The 25,597-nt window shown below is 39.9% G+C and overlaps 1 protein-coding gene across 5 annotated transcripts in view; it reads right to left on the bottom strand.

The window, feature by feature from the left end:
* The window catches only part of LOC123593046 (gastrula zinc finger protein XlCGF7.1-like), a 77,175-nt gene that overhangs the window by 13,577 nt on the left and 38,001 nt on the right, over nt 1-25,597 (bottom strand). For 2 of the 5 annotated variants that reach the window (XR_006710084.1, XM_045468550.1), the window contains one exon: nt 18,445-22,307. The exons of 2 other annotated variants lie outside the window; for them this stretch is intronic. Coding sequence is in view for 1 of the 3 variants with exons in the window: in XM_045468550.1 (XP_045324506.1) it covers nt 21,141-21,998 (858 nt within the window). In the remaining 2 variants the exon portion in view is untranslated. Of the gene's footprint in view, nt 1-18,444; nt 22,308-25,597 lie in introns of those variants that run through there. One more of the 5 variants, XR_006710082.1, reaches the window with a different exon arrangement.

Raw genomic sequence — 25,597 nt, 5'->3', positions numbered from 1 at the left:
ATTGAGGAAGACACAAAGAAATAGAAAACCATTCTATGCTCATGGATTGGAAGAACAAGTATTGTTAAAATGTCGATACTACCCAAAGCCATCTACATATTCAATGCAATCCCTGTCAAAACAATACCAACATTCTTCACAGAGCTAGAACAAACACTCCTAAAATTTGTATGAAACCACAAAAGACAATGAATAGCCAAAATAGTGTTGAAAAAGGAAACCAAAGCTGGAGGCATCACAATCCTGGACTTTATCCTGTATTACAAAGCTGTAATCATTGAGACAGAATGGTACTGGCACAAAAACAGACACATAGATCAATGGAATAGAATACAGAACCCAAAAATGGGCCCTCAAATATATGGCCAACTAATCTTCAACAAAGAAGGAAAGAATATCCAATGGAATGAAGACAGTCTCTTTAGCAAATGGTGCTGGGAGAACTGGACAGCAACATGCAGAAGAACGAACCTGGACCATTTTCTTACACCAGACACAAAGTAAATTCAAAATGGATGAAAGAATTAAGTGTGAGACAGGAAACCATCAAACTCCTACAGGAGAAAACAGGCAGCAACCTCTTTGACCCAGGCCCCAGCAACTTCTTATTTGACACGTCTGCAAGGGCAGGGGAAATAAATGCAAAAATGAACTATTGGGATTTCATCAAGATAAAAATCTTCTGCACAGCGAAGGAAACAATCAGCAAAACTAAAAGGCAACCGACCAAATGGGAGAATATATCTGCAAATGACCTATCAGATAAAGGATTAGTATCCAAAATCTATAAAGAATTTACCAAACTCAACACCCAAACAACCAATAATCTAGTAAAGAAATGGGCAGAAGACATGAATAGACACTTTCCAAAGAAGACATCCAGATGGCCAACAGACACATGAAAAGATGCTCAACATCACTCAGCAACAGGGAAATACAAATCAAAACCACATTGAGATACCACCTCACACCAGTCAGAGTGGCTAAAATTAACAACTCAGGAAACAACAGATATTGGGGAAGATGTGGAGAAAGGGAAACCATTTTGTGCTGTTGGTGGGAATGCAAACTGGTGCAGCCACTCTGGAAAACACTCTGGAGGTTCCTCAAAAAATTAAAAATGTATCCAAAAGATACAGGAGTGCTGATCTAAAGGGGCACATGCACCCCAATGTTTATAGAATACAGGGTAATTCTCAGCCATTTTGATTTCAAAAATTGCTTCAGTTAATTTTCTTCTCCTTCTGATACTTCTGTTAAGCGTATGCTACCCCTTTCATAATTGTCCCACATTCTTAGATATTCTGTCAGTCTTTTTTTTTTCCTCTCTGCTTTTTAGTTCTGGAGGTTTTATGAATATATCCTGAAGTTCAGAGACTCTTTCCTCAATCACGTCCTGTTACTAGAAAGCCCATTAAAAACACTCTTCATTTCTGTCACAGTGTTTTTGGTATGAAGCATTGCTGTTTGGTTCTTTCTTAGAATTTCTGTTGTATTGCCCATTTGTTCTTCCATGCTGCCTACTTTATCCATTAGTACCCTTAGCATATTTATCATTGTTTTATATTCCTGGTCTGGTAACTCTAACAACCCAACCATGTATGATTCTTGCTCTATATTTTCAAAATTTTTAAAAAAGTGTGTCTTGTACATTTTTCTGGGTAGCTGGAAGTGATGAATTGCATAAAATAAACTGCTGTCAATGGGCCTTTAGTAATTTGGTGGCAAGGCATGGAGGGAAGGAATTGTTCTATAGTCCTACGGCTAGGTCTCAAAGTCATTTTGTGAGCCTGTGCCTCTGGACGGGGACTGCACACATGTGCTTCTCTTCCCCTCTTCTTAGTGGGACAGGATGGCTAGAATGGGCTGTAGCTGGCTCTTTCTTTCTACCCACATGGAAGTCTAGAGGGGACTAGAAGTGGGTGTTTCCTTTTCTTCCCACGGAAGGCTAGAGTTCGTCGAATCTGGGTATTTCCCTTTCCCCATATCAGTTAGGCTCTGAAAAAGATCCAGTGGGTTTTAAATTTGGTTAAGTGCTTTCTCCTTAGGACAGACCTTTTTAAGAATGGAATGCTGCGGTGTATTTCAGTATGGTTCCTTTTGCCCTTCCCCTGCCAGAAGCATGAGGGGACTTTTCTCCAACATTCACTATGATCACCTTGTAGAAGTGGGCACTGCTACCCCCACCCCAACTGTGTCCCTCTGGGGCTTTTGGCTCTCAGACTTGTGCACATCGACCTTCTAGCAGTTAGTGAATTACAGTAGTTTCCCTATGCCAGCACCAGTTCCTGGCAGGTTGATGCTCCGGTAAGTTGTGAACAGCACAGGTTTTTTTATTCACTGATGTATACACAGTGCCTGGAATAGTCCTAGTGCATAGCAGGTACTCAAGAAACATTTTAGAATCAATGCATAAATGAATGAATGCACAAATTTGCTGTCAGACACAGAGGGTGATCAGGCAGGTTTACAAACCAGCACAACTGACCAAGAAAGGGTAGAAAGTCCCCCGGCCACCGCCCTGTTGTTGTTGGCTCATAAACCGGTGTCTGTCCAGGCCTGGGTGTCTCTACCTCTCACATCACCGTTCCTCAGATGATGCTTGTCTCCTGTGGGCACATATCTGCCCCATCCTGATGTTATCCTAGCTGCTTGGGGCCTCAGCTCCACCATTACACCGTTCTTTTGCTCCCATGTAACTTTCATTTAACTCCTTCTAGCTCAGATTAATAAGTGAGTTTATTATACAGATGTATGGGTACCTCAGGCTGAAGAAGATTATCTGAATCTCTAATGACCAGATCAGGTATGTTTAAAGTGGGGCAGTTGTTGCTCCATTAAATACCTACTGAGGAAATAATTACAAATGTAATACATGTTACAAGATTCTCTAAGGGCACGGTTTAGGGAAACCTACAAAGAAAATGAATATATAAGTGAGCCAAATCTCAAGCCAATTACAATTAAGAAGCCCACACAGAGAAAACAAGATCGCTGCCCAGGGACTCAGTAAGTTTTCTGCCCACAGACACCATCAGCCCCAGGTCTGCAGGAAGTCAACTGGTGGAGAGGCCATGGGCTGGGACACAGGACAGCTCCACAGCATCCAGGGGGAGCAGAGATCAGGGAGAAGCGAGGCAAGTCTGAGATGGATAAAGAAGCTGCCAGTGACTCTTGCTCCCTGGCCCTGGGAACGGTGGTAGAAACAAATGTTTCTCGGGGCGCCTGGGTGGCGCAGTCGGTTAAGTGTCCGACTTCAGCCAGGTCATGATCTCGCGGACCGTGAGTTCGAGCCCCGCGTCAGGCTCTGGGCTGATGGCTCAGAGCCTGGAGCCTGTTTCCGATTCTGTGTCTCCCTCTCTCTCTGCCCCTCCCCCGTTCATGCTCTGTCTCTCTCTGTCCCAAAAATAAATAAACGTTGAAAAAAAGATTTAAAAAAAAAAAAAAAAAAAGAAACAAATGTTTCTGGTGACATTAAAGTAAGGAAGGGCGGGAACTGGATGTGAGTGGAAGGACAGCGTGGCCAGACCTCCCAGCCCACTGTATTTAATGATAGCCCTCTTCTCCTCTGCCATATTTGGCACTCTGCTTCTCGTCCTGTGAGTTGTTGTAGGTGGGACCCCTCATCTGAGGCCTTGCTGATGTGCCACTCTCACCTCAGCATGCACATTAAAAACAAGACGACAGACCCAAAATGGAGTTGCTTACGCTAAGCCCCACATCACCAAAATGAGACAACTTAATTACAGTTTTGGGTGTCCCTGAAATGGAATCTTCAAGCAGCCATTATCACCTGGTCCGCTCTAGTCAGGTAATCTGCCCGACAGACCCCCGTCTTCTCCAGAAGGAAAGAAACCTGGCAATAACCAACCTACTTTTTTGCCCTTGTAGAACTTCCTTCATCCTGCTCCCTTCTGGCTATAAAAGCCTTTCCTTCTGCATAGTTCCTTAGAATGTCTATCTGCTAGATGGATGCCTCCTAATTTGAACAGGTTTGCCCTCAAATAAACTGTTAAAATTTTTAATATGCCTCAGTTTGTCTTTTAAAAGTTCTGGGGACAGAAGACAGAACTGGAGACCCCTGATGGCCCCAAGGGGCAGTAAGCAAGCAGGTAGACTTCCCACCGAGCTCCTCGTGCTCACCGCTTCCTTGCTGTTTCTGGAAGTTGTAGGTGACTCTGTCGTGGATCCCAGATCTGCAGCTTTTGCACTATGAGCTTTCAGGTTTTATTTCAGCCTTTAATTTCCTGGGCTGTGTTATTTATTTATTTATTTATTTATTTATTTATTTATTTATTTTGAGAGAGAGGGAGTGTGTGAGCAGGGGAAGGACAGAGAGTGAGAGAGAGCCGCGACGTGGGACTCAATCCCATGAACTGTGAGATCATGACCTGAGCGGAAATCAAGAGTTGGACGCTTAACCGACTGAACCACCCAGGGGCCCCACAGACTGAGCCACCAGGCACCCCTGTTGTCAACTCCTTTTTTTAAGTTTATTTTGTTTTATTTTGAGCACGAGAGAAAAAGAGCAAGAGGGGAGGGGCAGAGAGAGCGAATCCCAAGCAGGCACCTGCTGCCAGCTGAGCCCTGACGTGGGGCTTGAAAAAACCAACCATGAGATCATGACCTGAGCCAAAATGAAGGGTCAGACACTTAACCAGTTGAGTCACTCAAGGTCCTATTGTCTACTATTAATAGGAAATTGGAAACAAAGGTTTTTCTTTACCTTTTAAGTAATCTTAAAGATTCACAGCAAAGATTTGTGTCTTAGCAGAATAACTTACTTGCTTCATAAGACTTACTGTCTTTATGAGGTATTTGATTATTTAAAAAAACCCAGTCTTTGCAATATTAAGAGAGCTAGGTATTATTCACAACTAAGTAACTTAAAAAAATTTTTTTTTTAGAGAGAGAGAGAGAGTGTGTGTGCGACAGGGGGAGAGGGGCAGAGGGAAAGAGAGAGAATCTTACACACCGAGTGTGGAGCCTACCATGGGGCTTGATCCCACAATCCTGGGATCATGAATTGAGCCAAAATCAAGAGTCGGGATGCTCAACTGAATGAGCCACTCCAGACACCCACAAATGTAACCGTCTGTATTTGCTTTTAACATGTTTTATTGTCACTTTGGTTCAACAGATAAAAGTATTATTTCATAATGATCTGTGATCCTCTCTGATCAAATGTTCAAGCCTCTTGACATTTTCTCAAAATCAAAATCTAAATGGAGAAATGGAGTCTTTCTGACCTCAAACCAACTGAGATTTCCCACAAAGCTGCAGTTAATCTGAAAGATTTGTCTCTCGTCTTGTGAAAGAGAGATATTAAATTCTTAGGTTTATTTGGTATGTTAAATTATGTGGGAAGCATTGCCAATTAAGTGTTAACCTTATTAGGCTATGCATGGATATATATTCAAATTACCAACGTAAGTATTCCAGAAGTGAAAGTTTCTAGAAATTTGTCAGTACTCTCACTGTCCAAATATTATCCTAAATCATTGCATGCCACAAAATAACATTTCCTTATCAAACAAATCCTCATCAGAAATTTAGCCACGGGCATTTTTCCACCTTTGGTCATGTACAGACAGTGACTGTTTTACTTTGATGCTTTTATGAAAGTGAGATTCACTGAAAAGACCTTACTAAGTGCTCTTGCTGATTGGCATCTTGGCCAAATTATAAGGTGTCGATACCTGGGTTCATCTCTCACAAGTGAAGAAGACTCCACCTGACCTCCGGTCCTGCGTAAATGCTGGAGACCCCAAAGTCAAATCTACTAGGAAGAGAAATAGCCAACATTGGGGTAGACTACTTCCTCCTAAGAGTTTGGATCATGAATGTTCTCTTTTCCATTTTTCACTCCCTCTCAGACCACTGTTTTCCTACTTCTTATACGATGAAGATCTTTAGGATTCTTTTGTCCCCCTGTTCTCTTGCTTTGGCCAGGAAAGATGTCACTGTTCACATATCTCAGGCCACTACAAAAAGGGGTAATCAGACATCCAAATGACACGGATTTGCCATGATGTTGGTGATCACGTAGTTCTGTCCAACACAAACTTCTCTCTGATTTCCAGTATCTCAGTCTCTCTGGCACAAACCTAGCCCTCTCCTGTGTCAGGGCTCCTCGATCCTGGGGGTCCATTTCCCTGTTCTGGTTAACACCCCCAATCCAGGGAACCTTGTAACTAGGCTCTGTATAGAGAAATGGACACATGGCAAGGGCTGGCAGAATAGTCACTTGTGCAGACTATGGACGCTTCAATTTTACTGGCCTCCATAACTGTCACCTTTCCAGTCCCAAGCCACAAACTCAAACAGGAATTACCAGGAGGCATCATAATTCAAAATTTGCCTCCTTTGCCAGATCCCTACTCCCCTGGCTAGGGATAAGTGAAAATTATCAGGTATCTATCCTTAACTCTTTTTTCTTTAATATTTACTTATTTTTGAGACAGAGAGAGATAGAGCATGAACGGAGGAGGGTCAGAGAGAGAGACACAGAATCCGAAGCAGGCTCCAGGCTCCGAGCTGTCAGCACAGAGCCCGACGCGGGGCTCAAGGCCACAGACTGCGAGATCATAACCTGAGCCAAAGTCGGACACTTAATCGACTGAGCCACCCAGGTGCCCCTATCCTTAACTCTTAAAGATGTTGCAGAATCTGCTGCTAAAGCAATCACTGCCCAACAAAAGTCCCTAGGCTCTCTGGCCCAAGAGAGCCTTGTTCTGGTTAATTGGATCGCCCTTGATTACCTCTTAGTTGAGCAAGGAAGTGTTTGTGCCTTGGTCAGCATCACTTGTTGCACATGCACGGACACTTCTTGGGAAGGTGAGACTTGGCTACAGATCATTAACCAAGCCAGCTGGCTTTAGAAAGTGACTCCTGTGACAGGGTCTGTCTAGGACTCATTTGGTTCTGATTAGCTTGGGTCTTGGGGACCATGGCTCCAAAGTGCACTCCAGACATCGGGAATTCTCCTGCTTAGGACACTAGCGTCCACTGTATTATCTCAAAAACTTTAAATGGATGTTTGCAGTTACTAAGCATTAAATGATCTCCCTTAGAATGTTAGAAAAGGAACAAAGATAATGACCAACTTAAATGTCTTTTATGTTTATTTACTTTTTGAGAGAGAGAGAGAGAGCGCGCGCGCGCGCATGAGTGGGGGAAGGGCAGAGGAGAGAGGGAGACACAGAATCTGAAGTAGGCTCCAGGCTCTGAGCTGTCAGCCCAGAGCCCGACACAGGGCTCGAACCCACGAACCATGAGATCATGACCTGAGCTCAAGTTGGACGGTTAACGGATGGAGCCACCCAGGCGCCCCATATAATGACCAACTTAAAAAAGGTGAACTTGGTATCATGACCTGTTGAATGTCGCTAAGAAATTCACTTACGCCTTAAATTTTTTACCACATCTCTTGGCTGGGAGTCTGAAAGGAGCGAACTGCTAAAAATAACAGGCCCCAAATGGGGGCTGCTTATAATAAGCCCCATGTCACCAAACTGAGACTTAATAACACAACATAAAGAGAGAGGCAATCTCTACATTAAAAAAAAAGTAAGTTTGAAAGGGAGTTTTTTTTTTTTTTTTTTTTTAACGTTTCAACGTTTATTTATTTTTGGGACAGAGAGAGACAGAGCATGAACGGGGGAGGGGCAGAGAGAGAGGGAGACACAGAATCAGAAACAGGCTCCAGGCTCTGAGCCATCAGCCCAGAGCCTGACGCGGGGCTCGAACTCACGGACCGCGAGATCGTGACCTGGCTGAAGTCGGACGCTTAACCGACTGCGCCACCCAGGCGCCCCTGAAAGGGAGTTTTTAGTTACTGACAAACTCTAGTAAAACCAGGCACTGATTTCCTGGCCTGATGTGCACATTCTGGATGGGTGAATTTGGACTCCAAAGCTGACGGCATTAAAAAAAACAAGGGCTTAGAAAGAGCTTCCTTGTCACTTGAATTTATAATCGGATATTCTCTGTCTTAGACTCTTTTACCTTATGTGCAATCTGTGAAGTAAAGGCGGGCACCGCTTGAGATTTGGGACACCTCTGTGTGAGGCATAAACTGTGAAAACTTCATGGACGCTGGCTGGATTCTCTTGGTCACATACACATGCTCACAGGCGTGCCTTGTTCTCTGATGAGACACATGTGACATTAAGCTGCTGACTGGCTCTGTGTTTCTGAGGCAGAGACTGAATGCATTCCTAACCTGTGATTCTGCCAAAAGTTACAAGTTGTGGTGTCTACATCACAAGAGCTCTGGCCCCTCCATACTCCAAACAGATGAGACTTTCAGACGTCTCCTCGGGAGGTCTCACTGCTGTTCTGTTCAACTTTAGAGATCAGTTGCATTTTGCAGCGATGGACTATACAACTGAACTCTACTTCCTTTACCTTCTTCTTAGTACACGTTGACACAATAAGGCAGTTTGATTGTTAAACAAGCTGTCATCGGGAAGAGATCAATCTGTTAAAATAACAAACAAGTGGAGATCAGCCTCAAAAATTCCCTGAAGAGCCAAAACCCGTTGAGTCATACAGGCAAAGCTGAATTTTAGCAAGGCTAACTTGAACTGGGTCATTTCTCGATTATGCTTCTGTTAATCATAAGCAAAACTTTAACTGTTTCCCGAAATTGATAGGAGGTAACCAGTACTCCTATTATTTAAGAAAATTCCAATATTATAGCCAATCACTGTGAAGAATAAACAGTCATGTCCTTCCCACTGTACGAACTGCTTTATAACAATATACCCCGAACCTCATTACACGTTTGGTCCGAGTGCTTCCAGCTCGTGAACTTTTTGGTGTGTGCACAATAACTTTTACAAGCTATCACTTCATTAATTCAGTGGTTTTACTTCTGTTATTTCTGAACTTGTAACAGATCTTTTCTCCTCACTAGATAAATGATCGGGACAAAAGGGGTTGGGAGGTTGTGTTAACACATTTGGAAAAAAGTTTTGGAAATCAAAATTCTGTCCTAATTCCTAAATGTGATGTGATTTTCTTATAAAATTATATACTTAAAAAAGTAATAATGCTTATGTCTGTCATGCAATACAGTGCTTCCAGACCAACGGTCTGGATGACAACAGAGAATGATTTTTAAAATGTCAGATTATTATTGCTAAATGGAAGCAATGTGGTGGTGGTGGGGGGAAGGTTTCCTTGTTCCTCTTAGGGTCCCCAGCTAGGTCTGAAAATTGACAAAGAAGATTAACAGGATAAAACATACTAATTTATCCTAAGTTTTTCAAGGCACAGGAGCCTTCATCAGGAAATGAAGATTCAAACAAACAGGGCCAGGGGTATGTAGGTTAGGTTTGAGGAGAAGAGTGGACGGTCGTGGAGAAATGTGTCAGGTCAGGGTATGAGGGAAGTATAAAAAACTGAGAGAAACAGCAAGTTCTGTTTGTTTGAATTCTTCTCAGGTCCTCTGTTTTGAAGATAAAGATGCTCTTTTCTTCCAGGCACAGGGAGGGCGTCTCTCCTGTGAGAGTGTTTTTCCTTTTTAATAACTATTTCTGAGAGAAAGGTGGGGGAAGATCAGAGTGATGTTCCTGCTTCTGCTGTTTTCTCAAAGTTCTTCAGCTTAAAATATTCGATATGCCAAGGGGCATACTTTGGGGCAGCACATCCTGATAAATTTCATAACAACAAAAGATAGCAAAACACCAACACCTCAGCACCTGAGGAAGCATGGGAAATGCGGGAGCACATTAGTAATCATTTTCCAGAAGAAATAATAAGGAATTAGAATGGTATTATGACACTAGAACATTAGTAGAACACATCTATGTAACACTAAAAAAGGCTGATATGAAAGAACTGAGGAATAAAAAGGCAGAACACATATACAAAACATACACCAATATGGTAGAGATAACTCCTACCTTATCAGGAGTTACATTAAATGCAAACGGATTAAACTCTTTAATTAAAAGGCAGAGACTGACACAATGGATTTAAAATAAAACATGATCACTTTAGACACAAAAAGGCTGAATGCAAAAGGATGGAAAAACTATGTCATGCAAATGGTAAACAAAAGAGTGCTAAAGTGTCTACACTCATCCCACAAAACAGACTTTAGGACAAAAACTATCACTACAAGAACACTTTAAATGATGACAGGATCCAACCCATCAAAAAGATTTAACAATTATAAGCACATTTATACCCAAACACCCCAACAGCTTTAAAATACAGGAAACAAAACTAACAGAATTGAAGGAAAAACTAGGCTATTTAACAATTGCCCATTTTCAATAATGGCTGCCACAACTAGACAAAAGATGAGTAAGGAAATAGAAGATGTGAACACTATAAACCAAAATTAAACCTAATAGACATCTATGGTGCACTGCTTGAAAACAGTAGAATACACATTTCTCTCAAGTACACGTGGAATAGTCTTCAAGACACATGAAAGATCAGGCCATAAAACAGGTCTCAAACTGTTTAAAAGAATAGAAATAATCCTAGTATGTTTTCTGACCATAACTGTACAAATTTAAAATCACTAACAGAAATATATTTGGGGAATTCACAAATATGTACACATGAAACAGAAGAAATCACAAGAGAAATTAGAAAATGCTTTGAGATTAATGAGAACCAAAGTATATATCAAAACTGGGAATCAGCCTTGATCACTCTAGCTCTGTTATATAACACGGAGTCTGGGATTGTGATGCCTCCAGGTTTTCTTTTCTTTAATGTTTATTTATTTTTGTGAGAGAGAGAGCCAGAGAGCGCGCGCACTAGTGGGGAGGGGCAGTGCAAGAGGGGGATACAGGATACGAAGTGCAGTCTGCACTGACAGCAGAGTTAGATGCAGGGCTCAAACCCACGAACCATGAGATGATGACCTGAGCTAAAGTCAGACACTCAACCGACTGAGCCACCCAGGTGTCCATTTTCTTAAATTTCAAATTCCAATCAGCCCTTGAATTTGGTATATAGAAAAGTGATGTCTGGATACTGAATTTATATGCTGCAACTCTGCCAAATTTGTGTATTAATTCTGAGAGTTTTTTTGCAGCTTCTTTAGAGTTTTCTACATAAACAATGTTATATATAAAAAGGACACTTTATTTCACACTGAGCCACATTCTGATCAAACTGTTGAAAGCCAAAGCACAGAGTAAATCTTGAATGAAGCAAATGAAAAGTTACTCATCAAATGCAGGGATCCTCAGCAAGATTATCAAGAGACTTCTTGGCAGAAATATCACATTGCTGAGAGAAATCTATATTTGTAAGCACATTAAAAAAGAAGAAAGATCTCAGATCAAGAACCTAAACTTTAGCTTTAATAAGAAAAAGAAAAACAAACAAAAATTCCAATCCTAGAAGGAAGAAAACAATAATGATTACAGTCAAGATAAATAAAACAGAGATTTTAGAATAACAATAGGAAAAAAACAAAACCACAAGTTTGCTCTTCATAAAGATCTAGAAAATTGAAAACCTTTCTTTAGTTACAATAAATAAGAAAAAAAGATAAAATACTCAAATAACTAAAATCAGAAATCAGAGGAAAACTGCTGCCAGTTTTACAAAAATAAAAAGGATTGTAAGAAAGCACGATGAACAATCATATGCCAACAAATTGGATAACCTACATAAAGTTAATAAATTCCCAGAAATAACCTACCAACACTAAAACACAGAGAAACAGAAAATCTTAACTGATCTAATACCAGTAAGTTCATGAAATCAGTAATCAAAAATCACCCCAAAAAGAAAATCCCAGGACCAGATGAATTCATTAGTGAATTCTATCAATTCTATCATTTGGAGAAGACTTGATACCAATTCTTCTCAATCTTTTCCTTTTAAAAAGGTGAAGAGGGAACGATTTTTAAGTTTTTCTATGAGGCCAGCATTACTGTGATATAAACCATAGGAAAAGACGGTACAAGACAAACTATATACCATACCACTAGGAAAACTGATGTTAGAACTACTCAACAAAATACTAGCCAATAGAATTCAACAGCATATTAAAAGGATCATACACTGTAACCAAGTGAAATTGATTCCCATAATATGAGGGTAATTCAATATATGAAAATAATCAACGTAATAAATTAATACACAACGTTAACATAATAAAATGAAAAGAAGCAATCATCTAACGATGCAGAAAAAGCATTTGACAAAATTCAATACCCCTTCAAGGAAAAAAAAACATCTAGGGAAGAATCTCAAAATAATAAAAACTATCTACGAAAAATCCACAGCTAACATGATACTAGACATGGAGTGACTGAAACTTTTCCCACTAAGGTCAGGAATAAAACAAAGGTGGCTGTTCATACAACATTTACTCAACACAATAGTGGAAGTCCTAGCCAGAGCAATTAGGCAAGAAAAAGAAATAAAAAACAGCCAATTTGGACAGGAAGAAGCAAAATTATCTCTGTTCAGATCATGGTCTTAAATATAGAAAACACTTAAGATTCTACACACACACACACACACACACACACACACAGTGTTAGAACTAATAAATTCAGACAAGTTGTAGGATACAAAAATCAATAACAAAAAAAAATCAGTTGTCTTTCTAAACACGAACAATGAAAAATCAGAAAATAAAATTAAAAAGAATAATTTACCATAGAGTTTAAAAGAATAAAGTGCTAAGAAATAAATTTAACTAAAGAGGTCAAAGACTTGTACACTGAAAACTATAAAACATTGCTGAAAGAAATTAAAGAAGACACAAACAACCATGTTCATGGAATGCAAGACTGAAAATTGTTAAGATATCAATACTATCCAAAGCAGATCTACAGATTTAATGCAGTCCCTATAAAAATCCCAAAGGCAACTTTTAAAAAAGAGAAACAGAATATCCTATTATAAAGTTTGTACGGACAACAATATGGTCACCCAATCTTCGACAAAGCAGGAAAGAATATCCAATTGAAAAAAGGAAGTCTCTTCAACAAATGGTGTTGGGAAAACTGGAGAGCAACATGCAGAAGAATGACACTGAACCACTCTCTTACATCATACACAAAGATAAATTCAAAATGGATCAAAGACCTAAACGTGAGAACACAGGTAGCAACTCCTTTGACCTTGGCCAGAGCAACTTCTTACTAGACACGTCGTCAGAGGCAAAGGAAACACAAACAAAAATGGACTATTGGGACTTCATCAAGATAATTCTGCACAGCAAAGGAAACAGCCAACAAAACTAAAAGGCAACCTATGGAATGGGAGAAGATATTTGCAAATGACATTATCTGATAAAGGGCTAGTATCCAAAATCTGTAAAGAACTTATCAAACTCAACACCCAAAAAACAAATAGCCTGATTAAGAAATGGGTAGAAGACATGAACATTTTTCCAAAGAAGATACCCAGATGGCTAACAAACACATGAAAAGATGCTCAACGTCATTCATCACCAGGCAAATACAAATCAAAACCACAACGAGATACCACCTCACACCTGTCAGAATGGCTAAAATTAACAACACAAGACACAACGGGTGTTGGTGAGGATGCGGAGAGGTGAGGATCTTACACTGTTTGTGGGAATGCAAACTGGTGCAGCTGCTCTGGAGAACTGTACAGAGGTCCCTCAAAAAAACTAAAAAAAGAACTACCCTATTATCCAGGAATTGCACCATTAAATATTTACCCAAAGGATACAAAAATACAGATTTGAAAGGGCACCTGCACCCTGTTTATAGCAGCACTTGCCAAAAATAGCCAAACTATGGAGAAAGCCCAAATGTCCATCAACTGATAAACAGATGAGTAAGTTGTGGCACACACACACACACACACTGGAATATTAGCCATAAAAAGGAATGAAATCTTGCCATTTGCAGCACTAGAATGGAACTAGATGGAATGAGAATGTATTATGCTAAGTGAAATAAGTCAATCAGAGAAAGACACATGCCATTTAATTTCACTTATATGTGGAATTTAAGAAACAAAATAGATGAACATACAGGAAGGGGGAAAAAAAGAGAGAAGGAAACAAACCAAAAGACACTCTCATCAATAAAGAACAAACCGTGGGTTCATGGAAGGAGGACAGTGGGGGATTGACCAGATGGGTGGTGAGTACTAAGGAGGGCACTTGTTGGGGTGAGCACTGGGTGTTGTATGTAAGTGATGAATCACTGACTTCTACTCCTGAAACCAGTATTGCACTGTATGTTAATTAACTAAAATTAAAATTAAAAAATTAGGGGCACCTGGGTGGCTCAGTGGGTTAAGCGTCCAACTTCAGCTCAGGTCATAATCTCGTGGTTCATGGGTTCAAGCCCTGCGTCAAGCTTGGTGCTGACAGCTCAGAGCCTGAAGCCTGTTTCAGATTCTGTGTCCCCCCCTCTCTCTGCCCCTCCCCTGCTCTCTCTCAAAAATAAACAAACGTTAAAAACAATTTTAAAAAATTAAACCCATAAAATAAAATAATTTTTATTAAAAAATAAAAAAATAAAGTTGAAAGAATTTGTATGGATCTCCTGGGACTCTCAAGATCCACAACGATTTTGAAAAAGAACAAAGCTGAAGTCTCGCACTACCTTATTTTAAAACTTACTACCTGAAGAATTCAAGAGTGAAGAGACACATTAGTAAGATGCCAGAATAGGAGGTTGTCTACTCCTGTCACCCCTCACTAACAATAATTTGGCGGAGTACAAAAGTGCCTCTATAGGAGTTTTGGGCTCCAGCAGGAAACTGTAAAACCAGGGACCTACCAGGAGACACGCCAGTCCATGTGGCCAGAGGTAAACACACTATATAAAGATTAAGGGGTCAACTCATTAAGAGGATATAACAATTTTAAGTATATATGTGCCTAACGATAGGGACATCTAATCATACAAAGCAAGTACTACCAAGAGTGAAAGAAGAAACAGACAGCAATATAATAGTAGAAGGGTACTTCTTTTTATTTATTTTTATTTTTTTAATGTTTATTTATTTTTGAGAGAGACGGAGACAAAATGTGAGTGGAACGGGGCAGAGCGAGAGGGAGACACAGAATCCGAAGCAGGCTCTAGGCTCTGAGCTGTCAGCACAGAGCCTGATGAGGGGCTCGAGCCCATGACCTGTGAGATCATGACTTGAGCTGAAGCTGGATGCTCAACTGACTGAGCCACCCAGGCGATGCAGTAGGGTACTTCTATACCACACTTACATCTGTGGATTGATCATCTAGGCAGAAAATCAATGAGGATACACTGGACTTGAATAACACTATAGAGCAAATGGACCTAACAGACATATACAGGAAATATGCCACCCAACAGTCGCAGAATGCACCTTCTCAAGTGCACATGGAACACTCTCCAGGACAGATAATATGTTAGATTATGAAACAAGTCTTAACTTTAAGAAGACTGAATTCATATCAAGTATTTTTTTTCCAACCACAATGGTATGAATCTAGAAATCAATTACAGGAAGAATGCTGGAAAGTCACAAATATATGGAAATTGGACACACTCTTGAACAACCAATGGGTCAAAGAAGAAATAAAAAGGAAAATCAAAAATTATCTTGGGACAAACAGATTGGAAAAACAGTATACTGAAACCTATGTAATGTAGCAAAAACAATTCTAAGGAAGAGTTTATGGTGATAAAAGCCTATTTCACAAAAAAAGAAAGATATACAATTAACAATCAAACTTTACATGTCAAAGAACTAGAAAAAAAATAAAAAGCTAAATCCAAAATTAGCAGAATAATACAATTTAGAGCAGAAATATATCAACTAGGGACTAGAAAAACAATGAAAAAAAATCAACAAAACCAGGAGTGATTTTTTAAAATGATAAACAAAACCGACAAATCTTTAGCTAGATTAACCAAGAAAAAACAAGGACTCATACAAATAAAATTATAAATGAAGGAGGAGACATTACAACTGATACCACAGAAATAAAAAGAATCACAGGAGACAAGTGTTAGCAATTAAAAGCCAACAAATTGGATGACCTAGAAGAAACAGGTAAATTCCTAGAATCATACAACCTAACAAAAGTGAGTTATGAGAAAGAAAATTTCAATATGCCAATAATGAGTAAAAAGATTGAAGCAATAATCAAAGTCCTCCCAACAAAGAAACATGTAAGACTAGATGGCTTCACTAGTGCATTCTACCAAACATTTAAAGAAAAATAATGCCAGCTGTTCTCAAACTCTTCCAAAAAACTGATGAAGACTCCCAAACTCATTTTATGAGGTCAGAATTACCCTCACACCAAAACCAAATAAGGACACTCCCAGAAAAGAAAGTTACAAACATGACAAACATAGATGTGAACATCCTCAAGAAAATACTAGCAAACTGAATTCAAAGGCATTATTAAAAGGAGCATACACCACCATCAAGGGGGAATTTATCCCTGGGATGCAAGGATGGTTCAACATGCGCAAACCAATAAATGCAAGACACTGCCTTAATAGAATGAAAGATCAAACTCATACAAGCACCTCAACAGAGACAGAAAAAGCATTTGGCAAAATTCAACATCCTTTCAAGATAAATGGCTCAATGAAGTAGGTGTAGAAGGAAAGTACCTCAACTTAATAAAGGCCATATTTGGCAAGCCATAACTAGTATCATACTTGATGCTGAAAAGCTGAATGATTTTCCTTTAAGATCAGGTACAAAGACAAGGTTGCCTACTTCTATTCAAGGTAGTACTGGAAGTCTTACCCAAAGCAGTAATTCAGATAAAAGAAATAAAGTGCATCCAAATCCAAAAGGAAAAAGTAAAACTGTTTGCAGGTTATGTGATCTTAAATATAAATTCTACAAAAAAAATCCACCAAAAACCCGTTAAAATGGATAAATGAATTTAATACAGTTGCAGGACACAAAATCAACATTCAAGTATCAGTTGCATTCCTATAGATATCAACTACCAGAAAGAGACTTAAGAAAATAATACTATTTACAATAGCATCAAAATTAAAAAAAAATACTTAGGAAGAAATTTAACCTTGATGACGAAACATCTGTACACTGAAAACTATTAGACTTTGATGAAAGAAACTGAAGACACAAATAAGTGAGAAGATACTCCGTTCATGGATTGCAAGCATTAATATTATTAAAACTCATACTACCTCAGGCAATCCACAGATTTAGTATTTGTTACTAAAAAGCCACAATAATCAAAACAGTGTAATGACAAAAAGACATGCATATATAGATCAATGGAAGAGAGAGACCAGAAATAAATCCTCACATATAAAGTGAAATGGTTTTTGACAAGGGTACCAAAACATTCAGTGTCAAGAGGAAAGTCTTTTCAATGAACACACTAGGAAATGTGAAGAATGAAGTTGGACTCTTACCTTACACCATATTTAAAAAATTAATAGAGCAAAGACCTACACATTAAGAGCTAAAACTATAAAACTCTTTTGAAGAAAACATAGAAAAGTTTCATGACGTTAGATTTAGTAATGATTTCTTGAATATGCCAAAAGCACAGGTAACAAAAGAAAAAAAAGATACGTGAAAGATTCTATCAACAGAAAAATAGACAGGCAAGCCATAGAATGGGGAAAATATCTGGAAACCATACATCCATCAAGAGAGTAATGTCCTGACTATACAAAGAAATTCCACAATTCAACAACAAAACAAACCACTTGGTTAAAAATGGGCAAAAACCTGAATGCGGAGTTTTCCAAAGAAGATACTCAAATGGCAAGAAGTACAAGAAAATGTGTCCAACATCACGAATTGTTAGGATTACCATGGCTATTATCAAAATAACAGGTAACAAGTATTAGGGAGGATGTGAAAAAAATCACAACCCTTGTACACTGCTAGAAGGAATGTAAAATGGTGCAGCTGCTACAGAAAATGGTATAATAGTTTCTCAATAAACTAAAAGTTGAATTACCATATGATGCAGAAGTCCTACCTCTGGGTATATACTCTGAAGAGTTGAAAGCAGGATCCTGAAGAAATATCTGTACACCCATGTTAACAGCACCAATATCCACAATATCCAAAAGGTGGATGCAATTCAAGTGCCCACTGACAGATGTAGACAAGATCTGGTATATACATACAATGGAGTATCATTCAGGCTTAAAAAACGAAGGAGATTCTCACACGTGCTGTAGCGCTGATAAAACCCGAAGACATTTTGCTAAGTGAAATAAGTCAGTCACAAGGGGACAAACATTACATAATTCCATTTACATGATGTGCCTACTGTAGTCAAATTGGTAGAGACAGAAAGCAGAATAGTGTTTTCCAGGGTATGGCAGTGGGGTAGATTGAGGAGTTAGCATTTAATGGCTATGGAGTTTCAGTTTGGGAAGATGAAGAAAGTTCTGGAGATGAATGGTGGTAAATGGTTGCACAGTAGTGTGAGTGTATTTAATGCCACTGAAAAGGCACTTTGAAAAATAATTAAAATGGTAAATTTTATATTATGTATACTTTATCTTAATAAAAAATTAAAAGTTACCAACAAGCATCAATGATAAAACACTTCGTAATTACCCAATCATGTCTCTTGAACTCATCAGTCACAGAGTAGCTTCCGGACGCTTCTTGACAAGTCTTGCTTGGTAACTAGACACCACCTTTTGGAACATGGGATGCTTCCAGCTGAGACCCTGCAGCCCAGGTAAACTGAGTTGGAGAATTTCATATCAACATCCTGGCATAAGCCTGCAACCCAACCTTTCCATTTTCTTTTTTTTTCTCTTCCTTCAAGAAGTTAGAATTTAGAAACACATTTCCTCTATTTCTTTACTTCAAAATACCGGGCCAAAACCATGAATGAATACATTTTAATATCAAGCTATACATAAATGAAACTGAATGAAGTACAACCATCCAAATCAGTATGTATGAATGTTAGGTACATCACATTGACTCAAAAAAAGCCATGTCACAAAGGCAGGACACATGACCATTCTAATTTCAAAGTAAGTAGAACCATACAATTATTGTTTATAGATTCGTAATTATTATTTTTTCAAAGGCAAATCAGTGATACACACTTGTGCGCGCACACACACACACACACACAAACACACACGCAATTTTGAATAGCTGCTGTCTCTGGGAGGGAGGAGATAGATAGGGCAAGAGTATCCCAGTGGATACACTCTCACTTTTTCACGGCCAATACCGTCGTCCTTAAGCGAGGTAGTGGGTTCACAGGTCACATTCTATTGTGCTCCACAACCTGCATATTTGTCATATGGTCTCTACACGTACAACATTTTCATGTTTCAGAAGCAAGAGTCTCAACTACAAGTCCGGTGAACGGGCATGGAAAGGAGGAGACTGTTACGAAGGAATTCTACCTTGCTTCTTCCTTAGAACTTGGTTTGTCCGTAACAAGTCAGGGGGACCCGGGGCCAGTGTGCCATATCTGGGCCCCTAAAACTAACCATGAGCCTGTTTTCCTCAGGTTGGGAGCTTTTTGAGACGGTGCAGAGGCCACTTTCCAAACAAACGGGGCTTCCCAAACTCCACTCCTACCAGGGGGAAATCATTTGCTTTGCTCTGTAAATGCTTATCTGCAGCTTCCTGCCTGTGATCATCCCCATAATCTAGAAGTCGTACATTTTCATTTTCTGTGCCTCCACCCCACAACTGGTTTGAGCTGCGTCCTTCCTTCCACCTTATGGAAAGTAGCAAAGGCCATCTCAATCTTTTGAACTTCAAGACCGGTAAGATATTTTAGTCACTGGAAGACCCCAAGCGCTGACACTCTTTCCTATACCTCACAGGTTTCCTCAAGTCATTTTTCTAATGTCAGAGATGAGTTTTGAAATTGATTACATCATCTACTTATAATTTTTTAAACTGCTGTTCTGTTTCTGTAAATATTTTTTCAATTAGTTTCTATACATGGCAAGTTATAAATTGGTTTCATTTATTATTACTAATACACATTTTTCTTTTAGAGAGAAATGTTTATAAATCAAATTACAAGCTGCTTTAAATAAAAATAGATTAATGTAGTTGGGCTCCACATATTTTAAAGATTATCAAGAAACTGCTGGTAAGGCTTAGTCGAGAATCCTGGACTTTACCCAAATCCTTAGTTCTGGCAACAGAACGCCCATTTTTACCCATTTCCAGCCCACAAAAATCTCAAGATGGTTGCTGTGGCCCTGAGCTTGCGTCTGCGAAAACCAGAGAAGCAGGTCTCTGAGGACGGTCTGCCACCACTGTGGTTGTCCAGGGAGAGTTGAGTCACGAGGGTATGAGATCTGGGGTGTCCTGGACGGGAAGGGCCCAAGGAGTGGAGCCATGAGCCCCACCAAGCACTGTAGGGACACCTGCAGCTCCGACTCCCACCCCTCCTTCAGAACTCTCACTTTCTCTTCAAGTTCCCGTCATCTCCATGTTCCTGCCTGTTTTTCCCCTAACTTTACCCGTATCCTCTCTTAGGAGGCATGAATTATGTAAGACAGAAGGGAATCGACACTGCTTTGTTTCCACCCTGTGCCCTTTAACCCTTGCAACAAACATGGGCGACAGTTCACAAAGAAGGGAGTGGAGACTCAGGGCGAGGAGGTTGCTGGTCTAGTAAGTAGCTGAGTCGGGAGTGCACCCAGGTCTACAGGTTTACACGGATCCACTTAACTCCTGGTTCTCTACTGGGGTTACGGGACCCAGGGAAGGCTGACGGCGCTCTCTGGAAGGGCTCAATTGTTTGGTAAGACAAAAAGAATTCTTGTATCAGCTCTACACTACGTCAGAGGTTTCGTGGAGCCAGACACACACACGTGTGAGGAGTAGGCCAACCCAGGCAAATACTCAGCAAATGACAGGTCCTGGAGAACTTTCAGGAGAGCCGTCTGAAGTCCGCAACACAGAACAGCTATAGTTTTGAGCGTCTGATCTGCAATCGAGATTTTCCTTCACTCAGTGGGGTTGTAAGGCTTTCCTGTGTGTGTGATCCCTGAGGTTAAGTTCTACCACATTCTTTCCATTCAGTGTTCCTCTTACCGTGAGAGTCCCCTGATGTTTTCTGAAGTCCGATTTATGGCTAAAAGCTTCCCCACGTTCATCACATTAATACATTCCTCCCCTGTAGGAGCTTCCGGATGTCCTGTGAGGACTGATCTAGAGATGAAGGCTCAGCCGTGCTCTCTACATTCGTATGGTTCCTCCCCTGGGTGACTTCTCTGCAACAATCGTAAGCCAGATTTCTCGCTGAAAGCTTTCTCACCTTCATCATATTTAGAGAGTTTCTCCCTTTTATGACCCTCCTGATGTCCTCTGAGGATTGATTTGTAGGTGAAGGCTCTGTCACACTCATTACACTTATATAGTCTTTCCCCCGTGTGAGTTCTCCGGTGTAATTGTAAGCCAGATTTCTCGCTAAACGCTTTCCCATACTCATCACATTCATTCGGCTTCTCCCCTGCGTGAGTTGTCCGGTGTTTTCTTAGGCCTGACTTCTGACTGCACGCCTTCCCACATGCATTACATTTGTACGGCTTCTCCCCTGTGTGAGTTCTCTGATGCGTTCCTAGGCTTGACTTCTGGTTGAAGGCCTTCCCACACTCCTTACATGCATAGGGCTTCTTCCCTGTGTGAGTTGTCTGATGTGTTCTGAGGGGTGAATTCTGGGTGAAGGTTTTCTGACATTCATTACATTCATAAGCCTTCTCCCCTTTGTGAATTGTCTGATGGGTTTTGAGAGTTGACTTCTGCACCAAAGGTGTTCCACATTCACTGCACTCGTAGGGTTTCTCCCCTGTGTGAGTTCTCTGATGGACTCTCAGGTCTGACTTCCAGCTGAAAGTTTTCCCACATTCCATACATTCGTACGGTCTCTCCCCTGTGTGAGTTCTCTGCTGTTTCCATAGGCTTGGCTTGTGGCTGAAATCTTTCCCACATTCATTACACAGGTTTCTCCCCTGTGTGAATTCTCTGGTGCATGAGGAGGTACGATTTCTTACAGAAGCATTTCCCACATCTGCAACACTCATAGGGTTTCGATCTTATGCGAGTCCTCTGACGTACCCTGAAGGCTGACTGGGGGCAGAGGGCTCCCCTATGTTTATTATAATCACAGAATTTCTCTGGTGTGTAAGCTGAATTATGGCTGAAGTTTCGTCCACATTCAAAGGGGGTCACCTCCGCCTAATTTCTCTGGTTTGTTCTTCTTGTGTGTGACCCCTGGTCGAAACTTTCCCCTCCTGTGTCAGTTCTCTGAAAATGAGTAAGTAAAACTTGCCACAAATGTCTGTCTTGGATTTGTTGGCTCTTCTCTAAGAGGTTATCATCTTGGCAGTCTTCTAAAAATGAGAAAATTAAAAATATGAATCTTATGAATCTTAAGACACATTTCTTACAGGGAGGGAGCCCATATACACAGAGTCTGTTATATATTTGACTCTTTGGTTCTAGTCCGGTCACACAAGATTAAGTAATTTGAAGTATATATTTCCTATACTGCTTTCATTTGAAAATAAATTGGCTGGAGTGGGGAAAAAAAGGAAAAAAAAAACTGGCAATGAATATATATGTACATATGACATTTAAAAAATGTGATTTTCAACGTTTATTTATTTTTGGGACAGAGAGAGACAGAGCATGAACGGGGGAGGGGCAGAGAGAGAGGGAGACACAGAATCGGAAACAGGCTCCAGGCTCCGAGCCATCAGCCCAGAGCCTGACGCGGGGCTCGAACTCACGGACCGCAAGATCGTGACCTGGCTGAAGTCGGACGCTTAACCGACTGCGCCACCCAGGCGCCCCAAAAAATGTGATTTTCAAAACTACATGGAAGAAAAGTACAGGAAAGGAACAATGAACACACGAGAATAGTTGAGTTTGGGAACTCGACAAATCGAAGAATAAGATCAATTCAGCAAAGATTATGGACAGGAAGTGTGGACGAGGAGTATTAGTGGGTAAGGCTTTCAAGGTATACATAAGAGACAGGGTTAGGATCAGGGATCCTGTATTCTACTGCCAAATACAGATTATGGGGCAGGAAACTCGTTAGTTTCCATGCTTCTATTTGGAGCTTTCTTTTCTTTTTTCCCTGAGTTTATACATTAACACCAAAATACACAAATAATAGCATAATTTCCTTCCAATAATAATAATAGAAAAAACAGGTCTCTACTCCAAACTCAAACTCTCCTGGCTGTTTTTCACAGGAAGACAAATACACAAGGAAGGAGAAGTATAAAACTACTGAGAAGAAAAGCCATCTCTCAGCCTGGGGTGAATTTCCTGCCCTATGTTGGTTCTGGTGCCTTGGTACGTGATGTTAAGGTTGTTCTATAACAATACTCTCCTGATCATCAGATTGTAAGTTTTCTTTCAACGTGCTTACTCTCTTGAAACAAACCCATCCAAGAGTAATCCGTAAGTCGGCATTCCATCAATGTTTCAACATACATGGTTTCTACTGGTTTCTAGAACCTTAAGGATTATGTTTCACCTTGTTTTTAGACTTTAGACATCCTTTATGTTCATTTATCATAAAAGACTTTACTTTTATCCCTGGTCTGCTTGACTGCTATTACTCAGTTGCTACCCACAACAATTCCAGCAACAGTTTCAGGCCTGTACTGAAATTTAAGATGGTTCTAAAACCACTGCCTCAGGTTCCATCAGACAAGAGTCAGGAGACGTTCTGGAAAACAAAGTTTTGCACCAATTCAGGAACATTAGCTGTTCAAGCCAGTATTATGGAAGTCCACGGTATTTTCTGCAGGTCGTCTGGCTAGGCTGTTTGATCCCCCTTACATGAATTCATTCCAGCAAAAATCTTGCCCCACATTATTTCTCTAAGTTACCATGCATTCTTTTTTTAGCTCAAACTCTACATATCCTTCAGGGAAAGACTCTTCTCAAGTTAAAAAACAAAAAACAAAAAACAAACAACCCTTCTTATATTGCTCCATGAATTTAAACACCATTTACTTTAAATCTGAAAGCAATGAAGTCTACGCCACTCACTTGAACAACAGATACGTGAAGAGCAGTTACATATATTGAGACATAATTTTTTAAAGTAAATTATCATCACTGCAATCACAATGCAGCTTAAAATTGATGACACCTGTCCATTTCCTCTCTTAGGCGTATCTAAAATAATATTTTATCTTTTAACTGATGGTATTTTAAATGCTATGAAATCCATTTTGTGCCGCTATGCTGTGCTTTATCCAAAACAAAACCTTGATTCTCTGATTTTCCTTGCACTCCTCTGTGATACAGAGAGGGTCCTTGAAATACCGTGTGCCCAGAGCTCCCTAGACCTCTCTGTGACCCATCGGCTCAGACGTAATGCCAATGTATACCTGATGATTCACAAGTCACAGGAATGTGGCTAGGGCATGTGCATTCAATACGAAGTACCTTTCCCCTAAACAGCTTTAGTGTCAATCAAATGTAATTACGAAATATATTACATTCCAGAATAGGGAAGAGTAAGAGAAAATATTTTTTTTTGGTAGAATACAACACACACACACACACACACACACACACACACACAGTATGTATTTATATTTAGTTTTCACTATATCAAAATATTATGAATATAATTTCTATGTGTAGAGTTTTGGGATGTGCTTCTTCATGCCAGGTTTCTTAGATCCAACCCCATTACACACTACAGCTATATAATGGCCCATTGTTTGAAGATATCTTTCAGTGGACTCATAAATATGGAAGTTATTTCTAGATTTGCACTTATACATTCAAACTTTTCCCAGTAATTGTGCCAATTTACACCACTGCCTGCCTTATGGACGTTTCTCTTGCATCATCTCTTAATTATTCGTGGTACTAGTGGGATGAGTCCAAAATCATGGTACTGTGGTCTGAATTCACATTCCTGAGATTGCCATTAATGTTACATATTTTTCATGTTTATTAGTCATTTTTACGCCCTCTTTGTCCTTTCTTTCTAATGAATTGACTTTATATTCGCAATTCTCGGAAGTTCAATAATATAAGCCTATTTGAATGCCAAATTACATACCAGGGGATGAGCCAGTGAGCACGACAATAAAAAAATACTGCTTCTCAGAAAGCATATGTTCCAGAAGAAAAAGGTAGACAGTAAACAAAACGTAATGCATACTTGATATATGGCGTGTTAGGTAATGAAGGCTTTGAAGGGGAAAGGGGGGTGCAGAGATAGACTGCCTGAGTTCAGCAGTCATGGGCAGCCATCCTGAAGAGACACTTAAGACCTGGATTCTTTATTTATTGAAGCAAACCTTCTGTGGGGAGTTGTACCAGACGTTGAAAGCAGAGATAATACCTATCCTTCTCAAGCTATTCCAAGAAATAGAAAGGGAAGGAAAACTTCCAGACTCATTCTATGAAGCCAGTATTACTTTGATTCCTAAACCAGACAGAGACCCAGTAAAAAAAGAGAACTACAGGCCAATATCCCTGATGAATACGGATGCAAAAATTCTCAATAAGATACTAGCAAATCGAATTCAACGGCATATAAAAAGAATTATTCACCATGATCAAGTGGGATTCATTCCTGGGATGCAGGGCTGGTTCAACATTCGCAAATCAATCAACGTGATACATCACATTAACAAAA

This window comes from Leopardus geoffroyi, chromosome D4, assembly GCF_018350155.1.
Source record: "Leopardus geoffroyi isolate Oge1 chromosome D4, O.geoffroyi_Oge1_pat1.0, whole genome shotgun sequence".
NCBI lineage: Eukaryota > Metazoa > Chordata > Mammalia > Carnivora > Felidae > Leopardus > Leopardus geoffroyi.
Note: the sequence above shows the minus strand (reverse complement) of the source record. Positions and strands in the feature narration are given on the sequence as shown.